Source organism: Helianthus annuus, chromosome 12 (assembly GCF_002127325.2).
Source record: "Helianthus annuus cultivar XRQ/B chromosome 12, HanXRQr2.0-SUNRISE, whole genome shotgun sequence".
Lineage (NCBI taxonomy): Eukaryota > Viridiplantae > Streptophyta > Magnoliopsida > Asterales > Asteraceae > Helianthus > Helianthus annuus.
Genome location: NC_035444.2, coordinates 17,862,326 through 17,887,988, shown reverse-complemented (window position 1 = coordinate 17,887,988; position 25,663 = coordinate 17,862,326). Strand labels below are relative to the sequence as shown.

The 25,663-nt window shown below is 35.0% G+C and overlaps 2 protein-coding genes and 1 non-coding gene across 5 annotated transcripts; all 3 read left to right on the top strand.

The window, feature by feature from the left end:
- Positions 1 to 803: 803 nt before the first annotated feature.
- LOC110894320 (BAG family molecular chaperone regulator 6) lies at positions 804 to 2,461 on the top strand. The gene is made up of 2 exons (XM_022141531.2): positions 804 to 1,746; positions 1,912 to 2,461. The coding sequence occupies exons 1-2, from the start codon at positions 999 to 1,001 to the stop codon at positions 2,157 to 2,159; spliced, it is 996 nt and encodes a 331-aa protein (XP_021997223.1). The 5' UTR covers positions 804 to 998; the 3' UTR covers positions 2,160 to 2,461.
- Positions 2,462 to 3,979: 1,518 nt separating this feature from the next.
- On the top strand, positions 3,980 to 18,043 carry LOC110894321 (protein ESSENTIAL FOR POTEXVIRUS ACCUMULATION 1). Of its 3 annotated transcripts, none has more exons than XM_022141533.2 (12): positions 3,980 to 4,272; positions 6,121 to 6,180; positions 6,327 to 6,400; positions 6,782 to 7,591; positions 8,643 to 8,736; positions 8,846 to 8,965; positions 9,419 to 10,030; positions 10,572 to 12,020; positions 14,914 to 14,977; positions 16,153 to 16,301; positions 17,156 to 17,475; positions 17,801 to 18,043. In XM_022141533.2, the coding sequence occupies exons 1-11, from the start codon at positions 4,191 to 4,193 to the stop codon at positions 17,443 to 17,445; spliced, it is 3,804 nt and encodes a 1,267-aa protein (XP_021997225.1). In that variant the 5' UTR covers positions 3,980 to 4,190; the 3' UTR covers positions 17,446 to 17,475; positions 17,801 to 18,043. The 3 variants fall into 3 exon arrangements, with proteins under 3 accessions (XP_021997225.1, XP_021997226.1, XP_021997224.1); XM_022141534.2 differs by lacking the exon at positions 17,801 to 18,043 and adding an exon at positions 5,740 to 5,827 and having other exon boundaries at positions 3,985 to 4,272; positions 17,156 to 17,708; XM_022141532.2 differs by lacking the exon at positions 17,801 to 18,043 and having other exon boundaries at positions 3,985 to 4,272; positions 17,156 to 17,708.
- Positions 18,044 to 18,543: 500 nt separating this feature from the next.
- TRNAV-AAC lies at positions 18,544 to 18,617 on the top strand. The gene has a single exon. It is a non-coding gene; the product is annotated as a tRNA-Val (tRNA).
- The last annotated feature ends 7,046 nt before the right edge of the window (positions 18,618 to 25,663 follow it).

Genomic DNA, 25,663 nt, shown 5'->3' with positions numbered 1-25,663 from the left:
ACATATTCTAATACTAATTACCAAGTCATTAGAATGTTAAAATATAATATAGAACCTCTGTTTTATTAATTTAAATCATTTTTAAAGTTTATGTCCAGTTTGACTTTTTGACTAACTAGTTTGACCCGACAATTAACTAGTCAAACGAAATAATTAGGAGGTGCCATTTTAAGAGTTAATCACCTACCTTAATATGGTTCCATAACCACTTTCATTTCGGTCAGTGGCTGGACCGTTTATGATTAAACCGAAAGTCAAAGCTTAGTTACGATATCTTTGACTTTTCGGTTTTTAAGCTAATAAAATGGACTAAGCACGGATTAAAACTCTTACATAAGGTCCTTGCTATCTTTTCTACACTTCTTAATATTCTCCTAATGCTTGCTAGCTCCAGAGATGGGTTTTTGAATTGTTGCAAGTGAATGAGCAAATGTTCACAAGAACATAGAAGCCTTTATATACAAATTCCCATGCATTTGGATCTTTGCAGCTATATTGGAGGCATCTAGTTCTAGGATCACCCTAGGTGTCCGAGTGGTTTAACAAGACCGACAAACAGCCCCTAGAATTACTTAGAACAAGTTAAAATCGGTTTGGAGCTGAAAACCTGCACCTGGCAGGTGTTTTCTGCGCTGGGCGTTTTTACGTGATGTTACATTTCTAGCCAACTCGTATTGTGCTCACCCTACAAAAAAGTTATATATTCGCCACTGTTTATAAAATGATTAACTTAAACACGGCTTCATTTGGGCCAGAGCCCATTTGTACCGAAACAAAATGGTATGTGTTCACACCAACTCAGTTGTTCCAAATCTATTTTAACCCGAACTCGTTTTCTTAATCTCCTAGGTTTAAAATAAATACGCTAGTCCAAAAATTGGCACCAAATTTAAAATTTTAAAAGGCCCAAAATTTCAAATCTTCATCATCTATTAACAACTTAATCCGTATCACTACATACAAATTTCATCTTATTGTTACCATCAAACCCTAAAATCATGTTCGACGATCCATTCTTCAGAGCCTATCTATCCCGTCCGGTCCAGCAAAACCACCGGTCCACCTCACCGGAAGTAATACAAATACCGGTTCACTTCTTTTCATCCAAACAACCACAAAAACCCTCATCACTATCCACCAAATCAGCAGCAGCCTTGAAGATTCAGTCACTGTTCAGAGGATTTCTAGTGAGAAAAAGCGTGAACAAGATCTCGTCAATCAGAAATCAGGTATGTGAAGCTGAAACCAGCGCTGAATTGATTCGAACAGATGTGAAGGAGCGGTTGAGAGTGAATGAAACCCTAATGTTGTTGCTGTTGAAGCTGGATTCGATTCGAGGTGTTGATTTCGGTGTTAGAGAGTTCAGAAAAGCTGTTATTAATAAAGCGATTGCGGTACAGGAGATTCTAGATTCAGTTGTGGATGAATCAGTTAGAACTGTAACCAAACAGGTTACTGATACGGATTCTGTGATGAATGTTGATGGTGTAGTTGATGTAACAGTGGACAATGTGAATGTTGTGGATTCGGTTGTTAATGATACGATTAGATCTGATGAAACCGTTGAGATTGATTGTGGAACTGTAACCGAACGGGTTACTGGTACGGATTCTGCGATGAATGTTGATGGTGTAGTTAATGTAACAGTTGAGGATGTGAGTGTTGTGGATTCGGTTGTTGATGATACGATTAGATCTGGTGAAACCGTTGTGATTGATTGTGGAATTGTAACCGAAAATGCTACAGGTACGGATTCTGTGATACTTTGTCTTTTCATTCTTTTAATGCGTTTTATTTAATTATTAGTTAAACTACAACGTGATAGTTAAATAGCGCGGTTAGTTAAAGTCCTATTTAGTTAATATATAACGCATGGTTTGATGAATGTTGATAGTGTAATTGATGTAACAGTGGAAGATGTGAAGGAGATTGATGTGAATTGTGATTCGGTTGAAGTGATAGATGATAGGAATAGAAGTATACAACTTTTGGAGAAGTTGATTGATGATAATGAGAAGATGACATCACTAATGACGCAGATGTTTGAGAGGGATGAGATGCAGACTCGGATGATTAACTCGCTGAGTCGAAGAGTTGAACAACTGGAGAAGACTTTAAAACCGCGAAAGAAGAAGAAGAAGATGATGCATTCTGTATAAAGGATAAAAGGTACTGGATTGTTTGTTCATATGCACCATTCATTGTTGCTTCTCATCTGCTCTATTAATTGAATGCTTAATGCTTAACAGTAGATTTTAGTCTATCAAGTTGGGTTTGATTGATTTGGTTTCCAGTATTTTTGAAGATGTTAAGAGTTCAAAACTTTGAATTTAGATGCATCTTAATGAGAGAAATTGGATAGTGATGACGGTTTATGTGGTGGTTTGGATGAAAAGGAGTGAACCGGTATTTGTATCTCAAAAGAATTAAAGAGATAAGAAATGTTTTATAGTTTTCTTAATTAGCGAAGGATCATTTAGAGGTGTTTATCGAATCAAATTTTTGGTTCGTTGAGTTAATTGAATCGAGTAGTTGAATTTTGAAAATTTGTAGTTTTTTGCAAAAATATCAAAAGAAGGGTTTGAATTCAAGTTGATTTAGTTTCATTCAAATTAGGTTTCACAAGTTTTCATTGTAATGTCAAAAAGTGACTACCGCATTATAATCATGTATGCGTGAGTTAACGGTTTCACAAATTTCAGTACTCACCACCTACTAAAATAATTTTTAAATCAAATAAAATAAAAAAGAAACAATATATTTGATTGGTTAAAAATCTTGTGGCCCATCACCCCTTCTCCGTCACGAGCATGAACTGCTTCACGCCACACTCTTCCTAACTCCTTTCACGCTCACTTGGGCCGGTGTACAACGCCCCCTAACGCTGGAAAATTTGTCACCCCACCAAGGCGTGAGGACATAGCAGATGATCTTAGTAACAAAATATACTGAGCTTTGAACTTCCTAATTTTAGTGGTTCACGCTATAATTTTTTAGACACGTATATAAAACAACATACGAACAAGATCTAAAACTTTGAAAACCAATTAAAAACTCAAAAATTGAATTTGAAATTGGAATTTTGAGTTTGTCAAGTCTGGTTCAAGTTCCGAACACACATATTACCGCAAAGTAAATTAACATATTCTACACAAAAGGTATATATAATTTAATTCCCTTCTATAAATAATTCTTAGAACACATTATTATGTTGCAAACCACATAACCTATTTTATCATTTTCCTTTCACCTTTTTCTTTGACTAAACTAAAGCTAAACATAGTTTTACTTGTGTATTTCAAAATTAAGGCGCTATAAAAACCAAAAACCAAAATGACATGTTAAGCCACCATGATGTCATTAGTCCAATTACTAGCTAATGAATCAAGCCAAATGTTTGGCGTTTTAAAAACCAAAATGACATATCAAGCCATGATGATGTCATTAGTCCAATTTGACTAATTACTAGCTAACGAATCAAGCCGAATGATTTAATAGTTTTTTAGCAAAACAGATAAAACCGATGCAAAACCAATATTAGCCTCATTTGTCTTCCAGTCGGCCGGTTTTAAGACCAATAGCCCGTTTGAACCGAAAAGCAATCAGAGCTGTCGGGTTCGGTTTCAAACACCAACTATAATAAAAGTACTATTTAATATTCGTACTATCATAATCACTTTATTTTACAAAATAATACAAAAATTCTAGTTAAGATAAAACAAAATTCCTAATATCACATTACACCAATGGAGTGTTGATCCATCGACAAAGACGATACCTTTAAACATCTTGAGAGGAAATCCCACATCAAGACTAAAAAAATTAAAAAATTAGATCACATCACATAAAATTAGAAAAAAAAAAACAATTTCTTAGCCTGACCGCTGACGGAGCCCAATTTGACGAGCATGGTGCGCATCTGGGTCCGATCAGGGTTCGTATTGGTCTGATCACATGTTCACCTCTTTCTTTGAAACACAACTCACAAACTCTAATCTCTTGATTGGCCTTCTTCCTACCACCCACACACAAACACACACTCTCTCTCTCTCTCTCTCTCTCTGCAATTTCAATTTCGAAGCCCTAATAAATCTAATCTCTTCACTAATTCCAGTTTCATTCAAATCTCCACCTGATCTTCAACCTCCATCCCTCTCTCTCTCTACTTTCTCTCTCCTCAAAAACTTCCGATGTCTGAAGCTAACAGTAAGCTTCATCTTCCTGACGATCTCGTTTCCTCCAAACTCACTGCCGATTCCTGGACTCCTAGAGGTACTATTTCATCGCGTTATTTGCATTTTCGTTTATTATTAATCGTATAGTCGTCGTTGGTGTTAGGTTAGGGTTTACTCATCTACTATACGTGTTGAATCTGTTTCCGTATGTTTTGGATTACGAGTGTTTAGTTCTGTTTGAGTTTAGGTTATAGTTGCATTGATTTCTGCTAGTTTTGAATTCGTTTCGTTGAGTTTTACACTTCTAGTTATCAGTTAGATTGTGTTTTGCGGATCTGTATGGAATTTTTGGTTGTTTTAGTTTAGTTTTATGGCCAGTTGAGGAATTGATGGTTAAGTGATGCGGTTTATCGTATAGGCGTTGAGTTTTAGTTCATGAAGTTTAGCTGCGTTGATAGGGGAATGATTGAATTCTGCTTTTACGTATCGGTATGTATCAGTTAGAATGTGTTTTGTGAATCTGTATGGAGTTTTAGGTTATTTCTGTTTAGTTTTACGGCCAGTTGAGGAATTGATAGTTAAGAGATGCGGTTTACGGTTCAGTTTTACTTAAACATGTTCAGCTACATTGATAGGGGAATGATTGATTTCTGCTTTTATGTGAATTAGTTCGATCTTAGTGCAGTTTTGGATCTGCTTCTTAAATCTTAACTTTGGTTTTGTGTTTGTATGCGGTAGCTTCATAGGCCTTCCGTTTGCCTGTAGGTGATTGTCAGCTTGTTGCATCGATTTGTGCTAGCTATTCATTGGGTTGAGTTTTACTTATCAATTATCTGTAATAATGTGATTTGTGAATCTCTATGGAATTTTACGTTCTTTTTGTTTAGTTTTATGGCCAGTTGAGAAATTGATTAGTTAAGAGACATGGTTTATTGTAAAGCGGTTGAGTTTACTTCAACATGTTTCGCTACATTGACTGGAAAATGATTGATTTCTGCTTTGTGTGATTTAGTTTGGTTTTAGTGCTGGTTTGCCGCTTTGGATCCACTTTGTGGATTTTAACTTTGGTTTTGTGTTGGTATCTGGTAGCCTCGTAGGACTTAAACGTCCTAATTCTTCGTGGAATAGATCTGTAGCAGTGTAGTTGTTTTAATGCTTGCGGTAGTAGCCTACTTAAGTACTTGAGAAGTTTTACGTTTTTTTTTTCTTTAATTTTTTTATTTGACTGGATGTGTTCTGGTGAAGCTTGCTGCTTGCCTACTGCCTAGATTATTAGGACGCGCAAATTGAGATGATCAACGATTTATCTATGCGGTAAAAGGGTCGGTAACCATGTATAAAAGTTGAAGTTTCCCAATTCCCTCTCTAACAGCTGTCTTTTTCTCATCTAGCTAATATCATATATTTCTTGAGTTTTACTTCAAGAAGTTCAGTTACATTGATAGGAAAATGATTAATTCCCTGCGTTATGTGATTTGGTTTTATCTCAGTGCTATTTTGGATCTACTTCTTACTTTCTTAGATCTTAACTTTGGTTCTGTGTTAATGTATTCTGTATCAATAGTTTTGTAGGACTTAAGCATCATAATTCTTCATGGACCAGATCCGTAGCTGCATTAATGCCTGTGATAGTAGCCTGCTTCAGCATTTACGTAGCTATTTCTTTTTTCGTTTTTTAGCTTATTGTGACTGTGTGTGTGTATATATATATTGCAGCAATTTTAAGTTATTAGGACACGTAAATTGAAATGATAAGCGATTTCATTGTGTGTCAAAGGATCTGTAAACTGTAACGAGTGTAACCATCTTTAATAATGGAAGTTTTCTTTTAAGGGCTGTAGTTTTTTTTTCCTTTTTTACTTGGTCAATACATATGAGACTTTGCGTTTTCATATAATATCCTTATAACTTTTTTTCTCTTTAACATGTAATGGTTTAATGACAGTGGAAGCTTCAGGAGGGAATGAAGAGGATAAGATGATAGGTTTGCTAGATGATTCTAAAGGTAGATCTTTTACACATAGTTTTTAGTTTTACAGTATTTTCTTAACATATTAATAGTAGTTCGGAAGTAGAATTAATATTTCTCATCATACTACCATCTTTCATTCTTTATTTTTTTCTGAGCTTTTATTGCTTGATTCATCAAAGATCATGCGGGTCTGGACAGCAGCATCCCCTTGTCTCCTCAGTGGCTGTATGCTAAACCAAATGAGACTAAGATGGTAAGTGATTGGATAATATTTAGAGCTGCCTTTATGTATATACATATATTCAGAAACATCGCATCATAAATGGACTTGACTACATAGTTATTAAAGGCGTGAGGCGCACTCAAGGCGGCTTGTTGGGCCCGGGGCTTTATTTGCGTCTAGGGGCGCTCGCTTTAATAACTATGACCTGAAGCATAGTTACTAAAGGCGCGAGGCGCACTCAGGGCGATTTGTTGGGCCCGTGTCTTTATTTGCGCCTAGGCGCGCCTGGGCGCTCGCTTTAATAACTATGCTTGACTACTGACTAGTGAATGGAACTCTTTAACAACCATGGTTTTTTATGTCAATACCCATGTGTTCTGAGCTGCATCCTTGTTTGTAATATGATGGCAGGAAATGCGTGCACCGAGTTCTCTTTCTCTTGGAGTTGATTTCAATGTGAAGGAACGGCGTCCTGATGTCACCGATGACAAAAAAGATTGGAGAAAAGTTCCAAATGACACAGCAAGTGCACTTCGTTGGCGGGAAGAAGAAAGAGAAACAGGCTTACTCGGTAGAAGAGACCGCCGGAAAACCGATAACCGACGTGTTGATGTTGGTAGAGAGACTACCGATACCAGAGGTTCGCCTCCTGACAGGTGGCATGATGCTGGGAAAACTAATCCTGGTCTCGAGGCTAGGCGTGATAGCAAATGGTCATCTAGGTGGGGCCCAGATGAAAAAGACAAGGAACCCCGACCCGAAAAGCGAACAAATGTTGAAAAAGAAGATAACCATAACCATAACGAAACTCAAACACATTCAACCACCCCAAGATTAACATCTGAGCGTGATCCAGAACCCCGTGATAAATGGAGGCCCCGCCACAGGATGGAGGCAAATTCTACCGGACCGGGTTCATTTCGGGCTGCACCTGGATTCGGGCTAGAGAAAGGACGGGCTGACGGTTCAACCACCGGCTTTACGATTGGACGTGGCAGGTCTAGTGGACCCATTGAGAATAATGATAGTGTACCTGGCAAGCCCGGTGTTTCTGCTGGCGTGTTTCTTTATCCAAGGGGAAAACTTCTTGATATATACCGTACACAAAAACTTGACCCGTTTTTTGCTAACATGCCTGACGAAATCATGCAAGTTTCTCCAATAACACAAGTGACTGCTGTCGAACCGCTTGCTTTTATTGCTCCTGATAAAGATGAAGAGGTATGCTAAACCGCTAAAACATCCTCTCTGTCACTGACTTTTTATCTGTATGGCTTTATCTAGGGTTGCAAACGAACCGAACGTTTAGCGAACAGTTCGTGAACCGTTCGGCGGGAAGTTTGTTTGTGTTCGTTCATTTAGTTAAATGAACGGACATGAACAAAGGCCACGCTCCTCTTGGTTTTAAAATGCGCGCATTATGCGCGCATAATGCGTGATGCGCCCGATGCGCTGATGAGAGCGCATCGCCACAACTGATGCGTTGCGTTTACGTGATGCGAGTATATTGCGCGCATTTCGCATGATGCGCTCATCGCATAATGCGCTCTGATGCACGGAACATTGTTTCTTGTGTTTTTTTTTTCAGATTTTATGAATTGGGTTCGGTTTTTTTCCAGATTTTATGATGCGAGTATGCTTGATTTGAACCAAAAAGCACAACTCTTATCTTCTTATTGCCTCATTTGTTTTACTTCAAGTATATTTTCACAAGTTTTTATGTATAAATAATTTTTTAATATTTTTTTATAAAGAGCGCATCACATACGTGATGCGTTCGCATCGCGCATCACGCATCAGATTTTTAAACCAAACGCATCGGAGCGCATCACGCAATTTAAAACCAAGACGCTCCTTCATTTATGTTTGTGAACGTTCGGTAACATGTTCGTTTGTGTTCGATAGTATAATTAGTGTTTTTAGTTTTTATATTTTATTTAAATACTTTGAAATTCTGTCAAGTAAAATATTTAATAAGTATTGGTGTATTATATATTATGTTCATGAACGCTTGTTTGTGTTCGTTTTTTTCCATGTGTGTTCATGAACGTTCGTTTGCGTTCGATGCCTAAAATTAACAAAGGAATACGAACACCTTCATTTCCTTAACGAACACGAACATAAATTTTCGTTCGGTAGGTGTTCATGAACAGTTCGTGAACACATATATTTCTTTAACAAGTGAACACGAACAAGGTTTTGATCGTGTTCGTTCGGTTTGTTTGCAGCCCTAACTTTATCTGTATTTAACAAGTCAATGTTTTTGGCACAGTCTATTCTTAATGATATATGGACGGGAAAAGTCACCAGTAGTGAGGTGTCAAACAATTCATTTCCAAAGGTCAGGTCATCTGAGAGTATTACAGGTAATTGTTTAATTAAAGGTTACACTTAATAAAAATACTTTGGTATATATAAAGTATTAAAGGATAATTTGTATATCTCCAAATTTTGTTTTTGTTTTGTTATAATTAGATGCTGGAAAAGATGGTAATCTCTTCTCGGTGGAGGAACTTGTTGATCCAAATAAGCTGATTAATCTAACAGATGCTGATAGTACTGTACTTTTGAAAGGTCCTAAAAGAAACTTAGATGGTAAGTTACATATTTTCTTAATCATGTATTCACTAACATCTGTTATCAGCTATGCAGTTAATTCCGTGATGTATCACCGATATATCGGTTATCGGTCCACATGTCATAAATCAGTGTCAAATATCGGTACCAATATTATCGGCGATATTGACCGATATTTGACTGATATTCGACTGATATATCACTGAGTTTCCTGATATCGGTACCTTTATTCTTAGTTCTACCATTCGTCTTTCTTCTAATTGCTGCTATTAGTTTTTTAAGTCTTAATTGTTAATTGTTAGTGTATTGCAAGTTGCAAAAGGTTAATTTGTTAATGGTAAGGAGAGTATACTGAATTGTTAGCGATAGCCTATACCTCAAATACCGGTCCTTGACCGATATCCGATATTTTACCGCATTAACTGCATAGGTTATCAGATAAATTATACACAATTTTGTACTTTGTTTCAGGGGGACAAAAATTTTCAGAAATAGAATCATATGAAGAGAAAACAAGGTCAAAGAGTGGAATCATTGACAGCAATCTTGATAATAATTCAAATCTTAAAGTTACTGATTCAGCTTACGTGAAGCATCAGTTGTTTGAGGATGTCATCAATACCGAACATCCTAATGATTCAAACTTGCTCTTTGCCATGTCATCATCTGAGCAATATTGGGCTGGAAATACGCAGCAGCCCATGAAGAGTAGTAGTATTAATAAACATTTGGCGAGTGTTGTACCACCTGAGGAGTTAAGTTTGCTTTATTGTGACCCGCAAGGTGAGATCCAGGGTCCGTTTCTTGGGGTTGACATCATATCGTGGTTTGAACAAGGGTTTTTTGGCGCGGAATTACCCGTTCGAGTGGCAGATGCACCAGAAGGAACGCTTTTCGAGGCGTTAGGAGATGTTATGCCACATCTAAAAGGTGCACATAGTTACACCACTGAACATGACGTGGCGGTGTTGGCTCCTGTGTCTGAAGCTGATGTTTTGACGGATGATCGTCGTTGGCAATTGACCGGTAATAATGGTTTAGCCACAAAGTCATACTCTGAAAGTCAAGGCTTCATTGAAGAAGGTTAAACATAAATGCCTTTCTTATTCATTTTTTTAGAGTAAAATGCCATTTTCATCCCTGAGGTTTCCAGTTGTGCGACTTTCTTCCAAACGTTTGTTTTTCCGCATCTGGATCCAAAAGGTTTAAAATCTTGGCATCCTGCCATTTTCATTCTGCTCGTTAACTCTCCATTTTTCTTTGTTAAGTTAGTGGTATTCCTGTCTTTTTTGCCAACTTAAAGGGCTATTTATTCTTTTTCAGGGGTATTTGGTCTTTTTACATAACGTGAAAAACACTGAATTGCCCTTTAAGTTGGCAAAAAAGACGGAAATACCCCTAACTTAACGAACAAAAACGGATGGAGTTAACGAGCCAGATGAAAATGGCAAGATTTCAAACCTTTTGGATCCAGATGCGGAAAAACAAACCTTTGGACGAAAGTCGCGAAACTGGCCAAACCTCAGGGACGAAAATGACATTTTACTCATTTTTTAAGTTATCATTGTATTAAAATATCTAATGATTTGATCACACTAACGTTTTTTATTTTCTTTTCTTTCAGATATTGTTTTCCCAGGAAGGCCTGAACATTACGTGAACAACCACACTGCTCATACCGAACCTCAAGCATCAAGCCAGAATGATAATAAGATGCACCCGTTTGGGTTGTTGTGGTCTGAGCTTGAAGGGTCAAGTTTAAGGAACGATCAGCCATCTAAAACGCCGTTTACTGGTGGTAATACGTTTTCTGAAAGTAACTTGTATCAAGATGCCATGTCAGCATCCAACATGAATAAAGAGGCAAATCACTTTGATTTAGCGGAAAAACTTAGGTCTCAGCACATCCAACAACAGCTACTTCAGCAGCATAATCTGTTATCTTCTTCTCACTTGAATGAACAACGGTTGACTGGTCAAGATCTTGACCACGTTTGGGCACTTCAGTTGCAACAACAGCAACTGCAACAACAGCAACTGCAACAGCAGCAGCAACAACTGCAACTGCAACAGCAGCAGCAGCAGCAACAACAACAGAGGCAGATTCAGCTTCAAAAACTTCAACAACAAATGTTGCTTAAAGAGCAACAGTCTAGACAACAAATGCTGCTTGAACAATTGGTACACAATCAGAGGTCACACACGGATTCGTTAAGGTCGCATAATGTACACGATCAAATGCTTCTGAAGCAGCAGCAGATTTTAAGTGAAATGCAACAACGTGAGCATTTGATTCAAGCGAAATACGGCCATCAAGGGCACACGAACGATCTTATGGAGATGATGATGCATGCTAAGCATGGGTCGGTGTCATCGTTAGAAAACGAGTTGCTTCAACATGAGCGATTGAGACAGTTGGGGTTACGACAGAGAGTTGAAATGGAGGAAGAAAGACAAATCGGTTCTGACTGGTTTCACCGAGTCAACTCACCTGGACTCATTGAACGGAACCTTTTGATGCAGGAACAGATTCAACGCGGTATTTATGAACAACGGTCATTGTCAATGCCAGGTGGCGGAGCGGGAATGAATCCTTTGGTCTCTAATAGTTTCCGTCGCTCACATGGGGATGTAATGGAAGAACAAATGTCGAATGAGTGGATGGAATCACGGATTCAACAATTGCATATTAATAATGAAATACAGAAACGAGATATGGAAGCGAGGAGGAGTTCGGAAGGTCAAAGTCAATGGATGTCTGGTGGGACCAGCGATGATAATTCGAAAAGACTGCTTATGGAACTACTACATCAAAAACCATCCAATCAACCTATTGAAGTGTTGGATACAAATAGTGGACTGAACCAGAACCACCCATTTGGTGTTGGATCTTATGGCTTGAATTCTGGTGTGCGTGTTGATGATACGGTAGTGGGCTTTAAAGTCAATGAAGAGAGCCTGAACCCGATAAGTATGATGAATGGTTTGGGTGCAGAAACTCAAGAAAGCATGGTGACTCAGCAGGGTGGTGTTACTGCTGTAGATCACAGGCATAACTCACTTGGAATTGGTGGTAATTTCTCTCTCTCTCTCTCTTATATAATTATATACGTATGCGTGTGTTTTGTACAGAACCAATCTTAAGTGTATTGGTAATCCCATACCCATACGCGGCCCAATACCCGTCGGGTATCGGGTATACCTAGGGCTGTAAACGACCCAAACGTTCGGCGAACAGTTCGTGAACCGTTCGGCGGGAAGTTCGTTTGTGTTCGTTCGTTTATTAAACAAACGAACACAAATAAGAAATTTTGTTCGTTTAGATAAATGAACAAACATGAACAGAGGGCGTGTTCGTTCATTTATGTTCGTGAACGTTCGGTAACATGTTCGTTTGTGTTTGATAATTCATTAGTGTTTTAGATTTTATATTTTATTTAAATACTTCAAAATTCCGAGAAATAAAATATTTAATAAGTGTCAATGTATTATATATTTTGTTCATGAACGTTTGTTTGCGTTCGTTTGTTAGCATTTGTGTTCATGAACATTAGTTTGTGCTCATTTGTGTTCATCATCGTCCGTTTTCATTCCTTGCCTAAAATTAACAAACAAACACAAACGAACACGAACACGAACAAGTTCATTTCCTTAACAAACAAAAACACGAACATAAAATCTCGTTTGGCAAGCGTTCATGAACAGTTCGTGAACACATATATTTCTTAACAAACAAACACGAACAAGGACTTGTTCATGTTCGTTCGGTTCGTTTGCAGTATACCCATTAATCTGTTAAAAGATATCGATTGAGATTTTCAAATACATTTTTATTACTGTTGTAATTGGTGTATAATTATTATTGATGTAACGAATTAATAAACTAATATAAATTAAAATATACATTACATACATATAACTTTTATCATAAATAAATCATAACATTATAATTTTTAGATAGTTTTATTTATATACTTCACAACACACAAAATATAAATAATATTATCAAATATATATTCCAAAGTTTTTTTCCCACATAATGAACCTACTAAAATAGGTCACTAATAGATAAGGGTTGAGGGAAAATAAGAATATAAATATAAATATTTCGGGTATATGATCAGGGTATATAGTTCGGGCATCACTTAATCCCATACCCGGCCCATTACCCGTTGGGTTTCGGGTATACCCGTCCCATATGTTTCGGGTTTCGGGTATACCCATCGGGTTCGGGTTTTATTGCCATCCCTACTCAAGTGGAGAATTATGAGAATCGCATGTTCGTTTGTTAAGAAACATGTGTTCACGAACTGTTCTTGAACATTACCGAACGAGATTTTATGTTTGTATTCGTTCGTTAAGAAAATGAGCATGTTCGTGTTCGATTGTTAATTTTCGGTAACGGACACAAACTAATGTTCATGGACACAAATGAAAATAAACGAACACAAGCAAGCGTTCATGAACAGAATATATTATACATTCATACTTGTTAAGTATTTTATTTGTCGGAATATTGATGAATTTAAATAAAATATAAAAATTAAAAACAGTAATGAACTATCAAACACAAACGAACATAAATGAGCACGTTACAGAACGTTCACGAACATAAATGAACGAGAGCGGCCTTTGTTCGTGTTTGTTCGTTTAACTACATGAACAAAATTTCTTGTGTGTTTCGTTCATTTATTAAATGAATGGACACAAACGAACTTCCCGCCGAACGTTTTATGAATTGTTTGCTGAATGCTCGGATCGTTTGCAGCCCTACGCGTAGACGCTTATGCATGTTGCTTTAAATGTGATACATAAGATGGCTTTTTAACCTCCTCTCTCTATCTCCATCTCCCCCACCACACATGATTGTCTTTCATGCAGTAGGTCTACGTACAAGTGCGGCTCTCACATATCAACATATCATTGGTTTTGAAACAATCATGCCCTTATATAAATGAATGGCCCTAACCTGTAGCGTTATTCTTTAATTTGAATGGTAAAGGATCAAATAAAAACAAAATTAACGTACGAAACGTACGCATTGAGGGAAAAAGCAAAAAGTGGCGGTGTCATTTTGGTAATTATGAGCAACTTCCAAATTACTCTGGTAGAGTAATTTTGACTTCTGTAGAGTAATTTTGAGCATCTGTAGAGTAATTTTAGGAAATGTAGGGTAATTATCAAATTACTCTGGTAGAGTAATTTTGACTTCTGTAGAGTAATTTTGAGCATTTGTAGAGTAATTTTAGGAAATGTAGGGTAATTATCAAATTACTCTAGTAGAGTAATTTTGACTTCTGTAGGGTAATTTTGGGAAATGTCTTGTAGAGTAATTTTGTTAGCATTTAGTTATGGGGTTTAGCTTTATGGTTTAGTTTTTAGCTTTTAGTTTGGGTTGGGGGGGGGGTTAGGTTTTTTTTGGGGGGGGGGGGGGGGGGGGGTTTAGGTTTTTTTAGGTTTTGGGGGGTGGGGGGGGGGGGGGGTTTAGGTTTTTGGGGGGGGGGGGGGGTTAGGTTTTTTTAGGTTTTTGGGGGGGGGGGGGGGTTAGTGTAATTTTGATAATTACCCTACAATTTTGATAATTACCCTACACGACCAAAATTACTCTACTTGAACTTTTACAATGGTTTAGGTTTTTTTAGGTTTTTGGGGGGGTGGGGGGGGGGGGTTAGGTTTTTGGGGGGTGGGGGGGGGGGTTTAGTGTAATTTTGATAATTACCCTACAATTTTGATAATTACCCTACACGACCAAAATTACTCTACTTGAACTTTTACAAAATTACCCTACAGTAGTTCAAAATTACTCTACTAGAGTAATTTTGAAGTTGCTGATAATTACCAAAATGCCACCGCCACTTTTTTGACTTTCTTTCACTTCGTACGTTTCGTACGATAACTTTATTTTTACAGGAACTTAACTCTAATTTGAATTATTATTCTTAAATTGGTTATGATTGGGAATGCAGGCTTATACATGGACAATACTGGAGTTGGACTTCCTGACTTTTTTGCATTAGACGCTGAAGATCGGTAAGAAAAGCTACTTATGGGTTTTTTATCTTTAACTTTCAATTATAATTTTCAGTTGTGAGATTTTTTACTATTTCATAAGTGTTTCATAAGTATTTAAATAGCTCCAAAATAAACTTACATGGCTGAAGAAAGTTTTAATTTTGTCATTATTTAACTAGTGGAATGTATGTAGTGTGTAATTTGATTACCAAGGCAATTAGAATTAGTTAATATCTGATGTCGTATTTATATAACCTTAAAACAAAAGGTCGGTGGCATTTTGCCACCGACCCATTCTACCCTAAACTTTTGTATATTGTCAAATATAACCTTTTAAATTTGTAAATTTCATTTTGACCCCCTCAAGTTTCTAAAGTTCCAAGTTTACCTTAAAACTAATTTTATACGTTTTTATTTTTATGTACATTTCAGTATGAATTCGAGTTCGTCTACGCTTTAACATAATTTTTGTTTGGAAAGGTCAATTATAAAATGTTTTATTTTTATGCACGTTTTGAGTTGGACTACGTTTTGACATAATTTTTTTTTGGAAACAAATCAGGTCAAGTATATTACGTTTTCATTTGAGGGTATAAATTTGAGTTGCTATACGTTTCAATGTAAATTTAGTTCGAAAACGAGTCAAGTTGATTGTAGTCTATATTTTATCAAGTCGCGTATGAAGCCATCACACGTGTTTACTTTATGTACGTTTTGAGTCGGTCTACGTTTCGACGTAAATTTTGTTTGGAAACAAGCCGAGTCAAATATAATACATTTTTATTCAACAGTATGAATTCGGGTCACTCTACGTTTTAATGCAACTTTAGTTCGGAAACGAGTCGGGTTGATTGTAGTCAATTATTTATCACGTCGCGTACGGCGCCGCTGCAACGCGCGACTGGTAAAAAAACTAGTTAAATTTAAATTTGAAGAGGTATTAAAATGAGATACTTAAAAGCTTTATAATAGAGTATAAATTTATACGTACATACGTACTGGTACACAATTTATTGTGACATTTGATTTTCCTTGAACAATTGGTCATTTTCTTATTGTGTTATTCCGTGTTGAAACTTGTTTTTTTTCTTCACCTGCTACATTTCAAGTTATTGAAAAAAAAAAACTTAATAGAAAAATCTTTTAAAAATTTGTTTTTTCAGCATATTTTAAAGCATTAGCTTTGTGTGCAGGGCGGCAGCTACATCCAAAAGGCCCGAGAACATTTTATTGAAACGTCCACCCGTCGCACGCGCAGCCTTGTCACATGAAGCGTTATCTGAGCTGGCATCAAAATCAGATGTCAGAGGAAGGAGTGTCCCTACTATTATATCTCCTGAAGGTATATGTTGCAAATGTTTGATTGCTTTATATGTTCGTATAGTCATATTGAATTGGAAACATTCAATAACCGATAATTTGTTATGGATTAATTTCATATATACCCTTACAAACTTGAAAATTTTCATATATACCCAACCAAAACTAAAAATATCATATATACCCTTACAAAATAGTTAAAATATCAAATATACCCAATTTATTAAAAATAATAATCTAATAAATAATCATTCAACCTTATTTTTTTAACTTCAAGTTTTCATATATGTTCATCTTTTAACTTCATATTTTTATATAACACATATTAAACTTAAATTTATTTTTACCCATTTTTATTTTTTCCATAACTTAAATTTATTTTTACCCATTTTTATTTTTATTTTTTTGTTTTTTCCCATAAACAATAGTATTCTCCATATATAATATTTAAGCTAAATAAATTAAGCCAGAAATGAGTAAATATAATACTTGAATTACAGGTAATATATGATATTTCAAAGTTTTAGAAAAATAAGGGTAAAATTGTCATTTATTAAATTTGTTTTTAATGAATTGGGTATATATGATATTTCAACTACTTTGTAAGGGTATATATATATGATATTAATAATTTTGCATGGGTATATATAATATTTTATGACCTGTTAAGACACGAACACGATAAGACACGAACACGAAATAGGTAAACACGAACACGACACGAAATTAAACAGGTCTTATTGTGTCGACCTGTTATAGACACGAAACCTGTTAACTTCATGTAGGTTCGTGTGTTGTTATCGTGTTCGTGTCAGAATTGCCAGCACTGTTTGTTATCATTCAAATTTTTGTCTAATTCTTGGATTTTATAATTAGGTGGTAGACGGGAAGCAGGGGGCAGTGCAGCAAATCAAGCCATCGACGATGTTCGTTTTAGAAGAACGTCATCATGGAGTGACGCTGACGTGTCAGAGACAGCGTCTTTTAGTGACATGCTTAAAAGCAATAATACTAAAAAAGCGGATGTAGAAAGTGCAGATGGACAAGGGGGTAAAGTTGGAAAGAAAAAAGGAAAAAAAGGGAGGCAAATCGATCCCGCTCTTTTAGGATTTAAGGTTACTAGTAACCGAATAATGATGGGCGAGATTCAACGTATAGAAGATTAACTTGACCGACCCGAACCAACGACACAACAGGTCTTTCTTGTTTTTCATCATTTGTTGTTTTATTAACTTGTATGGATTTATACAGTGCAAAGCCTTTTTTATACACCTCAATTCTGCATCCAAAGTTTGTGATATTGGGTGATGAGGTTAGGCATGCATATAGTTTGCTTGTAAAGCTTGTACAGACCTTTTTTTTTAAAATTTATTATGTAGTTCAGTTGAAAATATTAATGCTTATTAATATTATTTAAGTATGAAAACTACTTTATACACTATCTAAATACGTGTCTAGTTTATTTACATGACTAAATGATAAATATGACGTTTTAAACACACTCTTCAACATACTGCACAGGTTTAAGATTCAAATATCAACGTTCACAACGCGTTCTTACCAACGGTTAATGGAAAACACACACTTCAACGTAATGGAAATCACGTCACAGGTTTAAGATTCAAATATCAACGTCTCTCGACATAATCACAACTCCTTGCTAACGGAGTAAAGGTTAACCACACCTTTTTTTCTATCTAATTATCACTTTGTAAGCCACCGAAATAAACAGTGGTGTAAATATCCAGTCTCATGTTTGAATCTTCGCTTCTGCCAGTTTTTACGTCAGCTATATTTTATTTGATTTTATTGGTTAGTAGGACATTGTTCGGTTTTATGACGCCATTTTCAAGTAGCATATAATCAGTTTCTAATGTTTAGGCACAGGGAAACTAATAGTCCCACCAATTTAATATCAAGTTTGGTTTGGTAATGTTGAGCTCGGACCAAAGATGAGTGATTGATCCGCCAAAGCAACTCAAAAGAAAAAAAGCATATATCATTCGTTATGCTCTTTCAAGTTTGTTGGAATTAGTTATGTGGCGACGTTAGAGGATCAAATAGGTGGCTTTGAATAACAAGTAGTGGAGTTAGTTATGTTCCTTTCAAGTTTTACATATAAATCCAGAAATTATCTTATCATCACAACTTTAAACAAAGAAGCACCTTCAAGAATAGAAGAAATTAAGGTTAGCATAAAATGATTAGCACCTTACAGGCCATTTACTAGTATTTATCATTTTCAAACAGCAAAATTAACAAATGGTTTCGTGGTGTAGTTGGTTATCACGTCAGTCTAACACACTGAAGGTCTCCGGTTCGAACCCGGGCGAAGCCAATTTCATTTTATTTTTCATTTTTATTCATTGTGTTTGAACCGGCCCTGTTAAATATTCATTTATTTTCACCCGTGATCAGGATTTCAGATTATCTTTCTATCTTTAATAGTTTAATAAAGTTACTAAACTATCATTACTCTTTTGTTAGATCTCACATTTAAACTACTTTATAAGAAAAGGTTTTATGATTGGATCCAAACTTGAAGCTCGTTCCAACTTGTGCATTACGGTTTCTTTTCATGACATTAATCATTGTCTCCAGAAATTTGAATAACGCTTTTAAAGTTAAGTTTTATCGAAATGGGATGAGATAAATCAAGCTTTTTACACAAACCGGCCGTCACACAAAGTAGTGACTATAGACCAAAATTTTAGGAGTAATATTCAAACAATTTCTTTTTTTTTATCATACTTTCATACAAATATGAAAGAAAAAAAAAATAAAAACATGATAGTAGGACTTGGGAGGCGGCGACTGCCTGAGAACGGAGGTGGGTGAGTGGGTCGTAGGTACGGGTGTAAACGAGCCGAGCCGAGCTGAGCCCGAGCTCGAGCTCAAATAACTTATGAGAGCTCGAACTTGGCTCATTAGTGGTTTCTCAAGCTTGAGATCGGCTCGTCTATTATCTATTAATTAAAATATTAAATAAAAATAATAGACTCGTTTAGGCTAACGAGCTCGATAATTGAAGCTCGTACTCATTTACTAAAAAGCTTACTTTTAGGTTCGTACTCGGCCCGTAAACAAGTTCAAATAAGCTCGGCTCGTTTACTATACACTTTTAAATATTAATAAAAACTAATATTAAGGGTGTTTGGGATTGAATTTGGAAATGACTTATTAATTTATTAGAGCCAATAAGTCATTTGGAAAAGCCTAATATCCTGGCTTTTAGAAATGACATGTTGACTAAATCACATGACAGGGTCGAGCTCGGACTCGATAAATAAACGAGCTTTATTTTAGGCTGAAGCTCGGTTTGAGCTCTATAAGGCTCGACTTGTTTCAAGCTTTTTCTCTAGCAGCTTGCGAGCTGCTCGCTCGTTTGCACACCTAGTCGCAGGTTGATGCTGATGTTGCACGTTGTTGTTTTGTTCCCATTCGAAATCAAAAGAACCCATTAACCCAAGTAATTTACGCTTTTAACCAACCATGTGCGTTTTTAATATTTTGTGTTTATGTGGGCTATTGAGTTTTTAATTATAGTGCACTTTTAACCATTTATTAGTAGTAGGCATGCATGCATGTATCAATAATATGGATGTGCATATTTGTCGGGTGTTTGAATGGCTTATTCACAGCAGGTTCGTGGCGATAAGAGTAGAAACGAGAAGTTTAACCTGGGTTTAATCGTGTTTTATTTGTTGGCTAGACTCATTCTCGCCAAGGAGGAAAATCGTAGCGAGGAGTTCGATTTTCTTGGTACAAGAACCAACGGGCGTGCTGCAGAATAAACGAAAGAGCGAGGAGCTAAGGAATCCGTTTGGTGACCGAAGGACGGATCAACAGTGGTTGTTGTCTTTGTTGGTGGTTGATATTAGCGGGGGCTTATCAAGGAGTTTGATAGGGTGGTAAAACTACGATCAAAGAAAGCTTTAATATGTTTGACACAAAGTAAAGCGCCATGTCGTTAGGGTTAGCCGGTGTCATGGGGAGAACCGTGTAGAACAACGGTAATGACCAGTGATCAAGAACGAGGTTATTCTGGTGACCCGGGAAGAGGGATGTTTCACTTGTTCAAGGAATTGAAGATGTCGATAACGGTGCAGATATGAAGTGGGTCTATGATGTGTTGCAAAACACATATAGTTTTCCTACATATTTTGTATCGTTTTTGTATAGCTTATTAGTTGTTTTAGTAGTTATGAAATGTTCGTTAACACGTTGTAATTTTCTTTAAAAGTATTATCGTATGAAAAAATTATATCCGTTTGAAAATCGGTGGTGAAATAGGTCACGCAATGAAAATAACATAATACCCTTCCCCCGTTAAATTAAAAAGGACACAGGCCACGCTGAGGTTGCCCTCTACGTTTTGTATGATAGGCTTGTCTTGTACGTGATCCAACCCCCAATTAGTATTATAAATTTACAAGAGTTCTAATAAAATGTAACAAAATAATTAAATAAATGAATATTCATGGTTGAGAATAATAAGACCAGCCCAATTGGAATGCTTATACATCATTGTTTGATGAATATTGAAAAGAAAATAAGAATGATAAGGAAAGGTTGCTGAAGTAAGTCCTCAAAAAGAAAAAGAATTGAATAATTGGATGATAAGAAGACTTTTACTTGGCTCAGAATTATCCAAAAATAGTACTCAAGGAAGATTTGGTGCAGGATATGTTTTCATGGTGGTCCTACACCTACACTTGGTGGCCTGAGTTTTATTAGGGTGGCGGAAAGCGACGGATCATGGTGGTACACCACCATCCTTGCTGTCTTTGTTGTCGGTTCACCTTTCTCATTCTTTTACCTCTTCATTTCTAATATTTACTACTTTTTAACAAGCAATCCACTTATTGTATTGCTCATTTGCTCCCATCCTTTTCCCTTTTGAGGCTTTAATCCATTCAACTTTGTTATGTGTCACACATTGTTTTAAGGCTTTAATCCATTCTAACTTTGAAATGTGCCACACATTGTTTTATAAAAGTTAACCTTTCCATTATTATAAACTTTTTTTAGAAAAAATATTGAGATTTTAGTGGTTTTTTAGTTATACAAAGTTTTGAGTGGTGGAAACGGTGATTGATAGGTGGTGGCACTACTAGGCGGCTGACAATGGCAATTAGGGGTGCAAACGAGCCAGCTCGGCTCGAAAAAAGCTCGAATGAGCCGAGCTTAAACGAGCCCGAGCCAGAGCTTTGCTTATCGAGCTCGAGCCGGCTTGCGAGCCTTAACGAGCTTTCTTTTTATATATTTTTTATTAATATATTAAACATATATTTAAAAAATAATATTTACCATTTATATAAATAAAAAATAACTAAATTATATTTATAACAGTAATTATAATTAATAAAATAAAGTAAAAAATACTAAAATGAGTCGAGCCCGAGCCGAGCTCGAGCTTTAGAAATAAAGCTCGAATCAAGCCGAGCTCGAGCTCAAGCTTTCATATGTTAAACGAGCTCAAACTCGAGCCTGGTTGATCTCGGGCTCGGCTCGTTTACACCCCTTACTGGGCAACATAGATCCTAGCAACGATGGTGGAGGTGACGATGACGAGGTAGTTGGAGATCTAGTTTTTTTTTTTGAATTCTTTTACAAATGTTTAAAATTAAAGAATTATTAGTCATTCTAAAGATTTATAAGATCGTCTTAAATATTATCAGATGGAGTATTTAAATTAAAATTTTGATTCATGGGTCGCCATCTACATCACAACTCGGCTAATTCATGTTTGGTTGGGGTTTTTTTTTTTGTTCTTTTATAATAACACAACACATAAGATCACATTAGTTTATTTTAAAATCTAACTTACATTTAAAAAGATAGGCATCAAATCTACATATATGTTTAACATCGAATTGGGTTTAGTCTCAAAAGAACTAAAGAGCATTTAGTTTGTTGAATTGTAGGAATTGGAGTCTGAAGTAGAAGGATAGCATTTTGAATTAAATAAATGGCTAAGGAATTAATGGAGTTCCGATAGAATTTAAAATTGAACAGTTGAAACATCAATCGAGTTGACAAAACAACGTGAGATTTCACTTTGAATCCACCTTGCTCATGTCTTGCGGTAGTATGGCCTGTGTAGCCAATAATCTCTAGATCAAGTACTGGAGTACTTGTATTTCTCTTGAGATATGCAGGTTCGACTCCCACTTGGTGCAGAGTGAGACACTGGTGGGCAATTATAGGAGACCCAGGGAAACCTGGGTTGGATCCTTGAGCCAAACGGGTTTTACTAGTAATTTCACTGTCGTGCCTACGGGCGGGTGGGTTACCGGGTTTTCCCCGGAATTGGTGGTGGACTCGGGTTACTCTCGGAGTACTCCGTTTGTCCAGTGGATGCCCGAAAATGCGTGTAGGGAGATTAAACAAATGATAGGTTAAGGTTTATATATATTTTTAATTTTTAATATCAAATGTATAATGGTTATTGTTAAAAATAAATAAAAATTTTACTTATATCAAATAATTATACACCTTATCGTCACACCCACGTCAATACATCATGCCCATTTGGGACACTAAACGTGTTACTAACAACTAAATAGTACATCACATTAATACATCATGCCCATTTGAGACACTAAACGTGTTACTAACAACTAAATAGTACATATAAATAATATTTAAGAAAGAAAAAACCAAATCTTAATAAAACATATCACCATAAAATAAATTATTTAATGGAAATTTGTTCCAAACCCTTCGGCTTCCGAGGCGCTATTGGACTATTGGGTACGTAAAATAATGTTTTAAGAAAAAAACAAAGTTTTGGAGTTTTGGCTGTGTATATTAATTATTAATAATATTAATATTTGTTAGGAGCCGATTTTAAATTAAAAATAAATAAATAAAATAAAAAGTGGCTGCTGCATAGATGATGACTCACATCCTTCAATTATTTATTTTTTAATCACGTGACTTTTATTTGTCCTTGTCAATTTCCCACGTCTTCGGACAATATTTTTAACACTAATAGATTAGCTGCTATGTGTTTAGAATATAAGTTAGAAAATCATAACTATTTCTTTTTCTTTAATTGTATGTTATACAAGGTTTTAAACCTTAATTAATACAATACATAAATAAATCATGTAGAAACTTTATTTTTTATGGATATCTTACATAAATCATGGATAGATTGTCGAATTTATTGTGGAAAGTATAATATCTTACTAGCTGTTTACTATTTTTTAATTGTTTCAACTAAGCAATAATATCTTACTAGCTATTTACTATTTTTTAATTGTTTCAACTAAGCAATTTTTTGTTAAGTAGGTTAATTTCTTCAAGTGAACTTTTAAAAAGGGAGAGGTTTATACTTTATACCTTTTAAGTATTTCCCACGCTTTGTAATATAAACTATAAAGTGAACACATAAAGTTTATTCAAGTGTTTAGTGTCTATAATGATAACATTTTTTAAGATAATGTGTTTAGTGTCTATAATGATAACTTTTTTTAAGATAATTATGAATACAAGAAAAAAAAAACAAATATATGTTTTATTTTCTGAATATTTTATCTTAAATATGTAGTCAACAAACGACGAAAATGAAATCTACTTTGAATCTTCCAAGTTTGTTCGAACATATGATAATGACTAATTAAAATCACATAATAAATGTTTTTAAGTTGGTTGCCCATATTTTATATGGGGTTGGCTAAATGCACCCCCTTTTTTACTAGTCACACCCCCTTTCTAAAAATATAATTTAAAAGTTGTTAAATTTCACCTCTCTAAACAATTCAAATATTGTTTTTGAAAACTATTGTGTTTCTATAATTTGAAGACACTTTCTCTTACTAGTATTTTATTATGTTTCTATAAAACGTCATTAAAATTAGAGTTAATTACATAGTTAGTCCCTGTAGTTTACACAAAATAACATACTTTGGTACCAATAGTTTAAAATCACCTTCTAGGGTATTAACTTTTCGTTTTGTAACATTTGGAGGTATTAACGTTATTTTTAGGTTTAAAATCACATTCTATTAGTACCTAAGTATGTTATTTTGTGCAAACCACAGGGACTAACTATGTTAATACCCTAGAAGTTAATACCTTCAAACGTTACAAAATGAAAAGTTAATACCCTAAAAGGTGATTTTAAACTATTAGTACCTAAGTATGTTATTTTGTGCAAACCACGGGGACTAACTATGTAATTAACTCTTAAAATTAATAAAAAAGATATTTTTTATACAATAAAAAAGTTTCAGAACTCTTTTTTGAAAAAAAAAACAGTTGCTTTTATATTTTTTATTTAATTCGTATTTTAGTTCTCTCATCTTTCTATTTCTATTTTTATTAGTATTATTATTATATTAAAATGTTTTTTAATATAATTAACAACTTTTATCTATTAAAAAGTAATAAGACGTAAAAAGAAATAAAATGTTAGTTAAGTTGGTTGGCTTTAAAGTTTCATTAACTTTGTTGTGTATCATTGTTTATACAAACCGAATTCGCATACCCACATCAAGCCGTTATGAACAAAAAGATCCATTTCAAAATTAAAATGACTCGCTTTAGTTTAAAACGTAAGAAAACGATTATTTTTCAAATAATCAAAAAAAGTTTCTTTTTAAATAAAATAACATTTTAAAAACAAATACTAGTAATAATAATAATTAAAGATAAAAATGAAAGAAGAATAAAAGGGTTTGAATGAAATTAATGTAAAAGTTGAAGAAGGGGGTGCATTCAGTAGAAGATGGGGTACATTTAGCAACACCCATTTTATATAGCAATATATTTGGAGTGGTTCACTAAATATGAGTATTTAAACTATTAAGACACGTTTAATACATAATAACTTTAACTAGACAAATACTATATAATCTAATTAGAAAGAGAAAGATAGATTGTTATATAGCTATTTTATATATCACAATTAAAATAAAATAAAATGTAACGTGTGCTTCTTGGTGTCGGGTGTTCAGCTTCTTGCTGCCCCGGGTTCCGTTTGTTCTTTTTTTTCCTAATAGAAATTTTTGGTTCGAAAAATTAAAGTTAAATCAAAATAATCAAATGCTCATATACTTATAATAGTTTCAAATTTAAATGTTTAATTCATATTTTCATAACACTTTTAGTTATGAATTTATTATTTACCACTAAAATAATAAGATATTAAACAATAAAGTTTATAATATAATTCAAAGTTCATACTTTCACGTAATCATTTTGAAATCACACTAAGTTATTACCAATGGAAAATCGTAAGAAACATTAAAACACTCACTCGTATATGTTGCTTTAATGTGGTATAAAAGACGGTTAAATTTAGTTTTAATGAGGCTGGTTAACGTACAAAATACCTTAATGTACGACGTGTACGCAAGACATTATCAACATGCG

Excerpts from the sequence above, each read along its gene's own strand:
- LOC110894320 (XM_022141531.2), top strand. The coding sequence starts at position 999 with ATGTTCGACGATCCATTCTTCAGAGCCTATCTATCCCGTCCGGTCCAG. Across the intron at positions 1,747-1,911 it reads TGTAACCGAAAATGCTACAG|TGGAAGATGTGAAGGAGATT; the intron begins GTACGGATTCTG and ends TTGATGTAACAG.
- LOC110894321 (XM_022141533.2), top strand. The coding sequence starts at position 4,191 with ATGTCTGAAGCTAACAGTAAGCTTCATCTTCCTGACGATCTCGTTTCC. Across the intron at positions 8,966-9,418 it reads TCCTAAAAGAAACTTAGATG|GGGGACAAAAATTTTCAGAA; the intron begins GTAAGTTACATA and ends ACTTTGTTTCAG. Across the intron at positions 12,021-14,913 it reads TAACTCACTTGGAATTGGTG|GCTTATACATGGACAATACT; the intron begins GTAATTTCTCTC and ends TTGGGAATGCAG.